The sequence below is a fragment of the Dendropsophus ebraccatus genome, chromosome 5 (assembly GCF_027789765.1).
Source record: "Dendropsophus ebraccatus isolate aDenEbr1 chromosome 5, aDenEbr1.pat, whole genome shotgun sequence".
Taxonomy (NCBI): domain Eukaryota; kingdom Metazoa; phylum Chordata; class Amphibia; order Anura; family Hylidae; genus Dendropsophus; species Dendropsophus ebraccatus.
The window spans coordinates 13,693,132-13,696,257 of NC_091458.1; the positions used below are offsets into that span (position 1 = coordinate 13,693,132).

Consider the following 3,126-nt stretch of genomic DNA (forward strand, 5'->3'; position numbering starts at 1 on the left):
ACCATATAGGGCATTTTTGGCGGGATTGGATACTGTATAGGGCACTATTCAGTCAGCAGCATGTGGTGACTGTAGGGGAGTGGCTATGAGGGTTGATATAGGGGCGTGGCTATGGAGGGTTGCTATGGGGGTGTGGCTATGGAGGGTCCCTATGGGGGCGTGGCTATTGGGACCGCGGCGCACATGTCCCTCTTTGCTCTTTGCAAAAGTTGGGAGGTATGTATTTGCTGGTAAATAAAGTGTGTATCCCAGTGGTGCAGATAGAGGAGTGGGGAGATTTAGTGTCATCAGTCAACACTCTGGGGGAAATTTACTACTGTTGCGCCCCTGGTGTATGCCCCGGGGTGAAGGCACAGATTCGTCCCTTCTCCCTGGCATATGCCTGGGCCCACAACTCCTTTCAGCTGTGATTTTGGGATCTCCGTACTTGGGATTGTGGGAGACCCCAGCAGATGGACCCCCTACTACAATCTCTTCTTGGATAAGGCATAACTTTTCCAGATGGGAATACTCCTTTAACAGCATGTCACTTTGTTTTTAAGAAGCTGAAATGTTTTTTTTTTTTTTTTTACTCTGTACCCACATCAGGCTATTATGCGGTAAGAGAAGTCTGATAGTCTGGGTCAATAACAATACGGTAACATCAGGCCACAAATCAGCAGACAAGAAAATAACCAGAAAACACGCCAGCGGTCAAATCCAAGATAGCAACACAGTACAGGAACAGAAAAAAAGAGAACACCATGTAAACAAGCCAGGAGTAAGCCGGAACAATCGCAGGCGGCTATGGAGGAAAGCTGTCTGTTTCATTGTCCCTCCACATTTATCTGCAGGAGAGCCGGACCGCACGATTGGTTCGGTGCACCTGTTGTGCTGATTGGCTAACCGACCCCAGCATCACCAGGGCCAACCAAGCTGACACACCCCCAGATGCTGATTGGCTGCTCGGCCACAGCATCACCAGACCAGGCAGATTCAGAATTCCGGCCCCGTCTCCATGGCCGCAGGGAGGAACAGGCATCTGGGAAAAACGGATGCAAAATACACATATATAGTGTGTGTGTGTGTGTGTGTGTGTGTGTGTGTGTGTGTGTGTGTGTGTGTGTGTGTGTGTAAAAAGAAGAAAACGGTCTTCCAAATTTAGTGTTTTCATTCTGTGGGTCAATATATAATTACAACATTACTCAATTTAAATAACTTTTGTTTTATTTGACAACTTTTAAAAGAGTGAAACTTTCTTTTGTAAAATAAACATGCTTATAATCGCCTTATTCTTCCGCCATAACCCTTTGTTTTACATTCTACAGAAGACTGTAGGGGCTTGTGCTGTAATCTCTAGTTTTTATCTGTAACATTTTGGGACTGTTTGATTACTTTTTAATAACTCTTTCCGATGCACAATGCAACCAAAAATCAATCAGCAATTCTGGTGTTTTTCATTGTTTATTCGTTGCATTACCTATACAGTATCAATAAGATTATATATTTAATAGTCTTGAAAATTCTGCACATGGATATGTTTTTTTTTCTTTTTTTTCTATTTTTAAAATCGGAAAAGGTTTTTTAAATTTTCTATTTATTTTTAATTATTTTTTTTTAAACACTTTTATATGCACCTATTAGCATAGCACTGATCATTCTGATCAACGATCTGCTAGCACAGCCTGCCGGAGGCAGACTGTATTATCAGACTGCCATGTGATCAGCACAGAAGGTCTCCAGCTGTCATGAAATTTGATCGCAACCCTGCAAACATGTGCTGATAGGGAACCCGACAGGCATGACAACTGTTACCAAACTTCTTAAATGCCATGATCACTAAATTATAGCTGTTAGCATTAATGATGGTGTTGGTCATTGACGGTGAGTGTAGTTAAAGCTTGTGTCTATAAGGTCCAAGTGGCTGTGCCATAACTGAAGGTCAAAAAATGTTAAGGGGTTGAAGACTATTTATAATATTGCCCTACATGAAATCTGAGGTCATCCTACTCTACGGCTGAGGAGCAGCTATAAGTGGGTTTCTGTATATTTTCTTAATATATTTACGAAATACCTCGTCCCTCAACCCATAGATCAAAGGGCTGAGGAACCTCGGTAAACACATGAAGAGAAGGAAAAAGACAATTCGCAGGAAAAGAACTTGGTCATCGAACTTCACGTCAACAAAAGAAGAGGTCAAAGAAGTCATGCATAAAAGAAGCTGGAAGCCATGGAGCAGGACGGTCTTGCTGGCTTTAGAAGCGGAGGAGCCACACTTTTTTGACACCAGGATGACTTTTATATACGAGAACACAAGGATGACCCCAACCATGGTGAGACTTAGCAAGATATGGATTGAATTTATGGTTCCTTGAACTGGTGTAATAGTTATTGTTAGGCTGCTGCACTTTATCCTCATGGAGAAGATTTCCTTCTGAATGGCAGAACTCATGGCAATAATATTGGCTACAACGGGAATAAAACCGAGGAACCACATGATGCTCATGACAATACTTGTGTTGTGCACACTGCAAATTTCCATATGTCTAAGGGGAAAACAAATGGCTACATAGCGTTCCAAGGACATGACGGCCAGGTTGTAAGGGGTGACCACAAAGGAAGTGGATATCCCAGCCACTATAATGTAGCAGATGGAAAAGGGAAGATATAGGAGATACACAGAGCAGACCATCAACAGGAGACACATGAGTAGACATACCGTATCGGTGATGAGCATATGAGCAAAGAGGATGTATCGGGAGTTGTCTCGAATATGCTCAGTGGTGAAATAGACGCTCAGTAGAATTTTCATGAAGTATAAGAAGGAGAAGAATCCAATGAACACCAAGATGATCAGAGAGGTCCTCACGATCTCAATGGTTATCTGACTGTAAATGGACAACTGGGTCCTGTTGCTTTCGGAAATGGTGGAATTCAGCATTGGTGATGAAATGTCCTTCAAGCTGAGAAGAAAGCTAAATAATACATAAATAAGCAAATTATCTCGCTCTCTAGCACTACCTATAGGTAACTACACTGTAAGGTGACAATAGGTAATAAAACCTTGAAACATGACTGGGAAACCAAACCAGAGACACCCTCTCAAGACCACTGTTTCAGAGTTCTTAGTACAGTTCAAGGTTAGAT

General features: G+C 42.3%; 1 protein-coding gene across 1 annotated transcript; it reads right to left on the reverse strand.

Moving 5' to 3' along the window:
- Nucleotides 1-1,990: 1,990 nt before the first annotated feature.
- LOC138794119 (odorant receptor 131-2-like) lies at nucleotides 1,991-2,920 on the reverse strand. The gene has a single exon (XM_069972888.1). The coding sequence runs from the start codon at nucleotides 2,918-2,920 to the stop codon at nucleotides 1,991-1,993; it is 930 nt and encodes a 309-aa protein (XP_069828989.1).
- Between the last annotated feature and the right edge of the window lie 206 nt (nucleotides 2,921-3,126).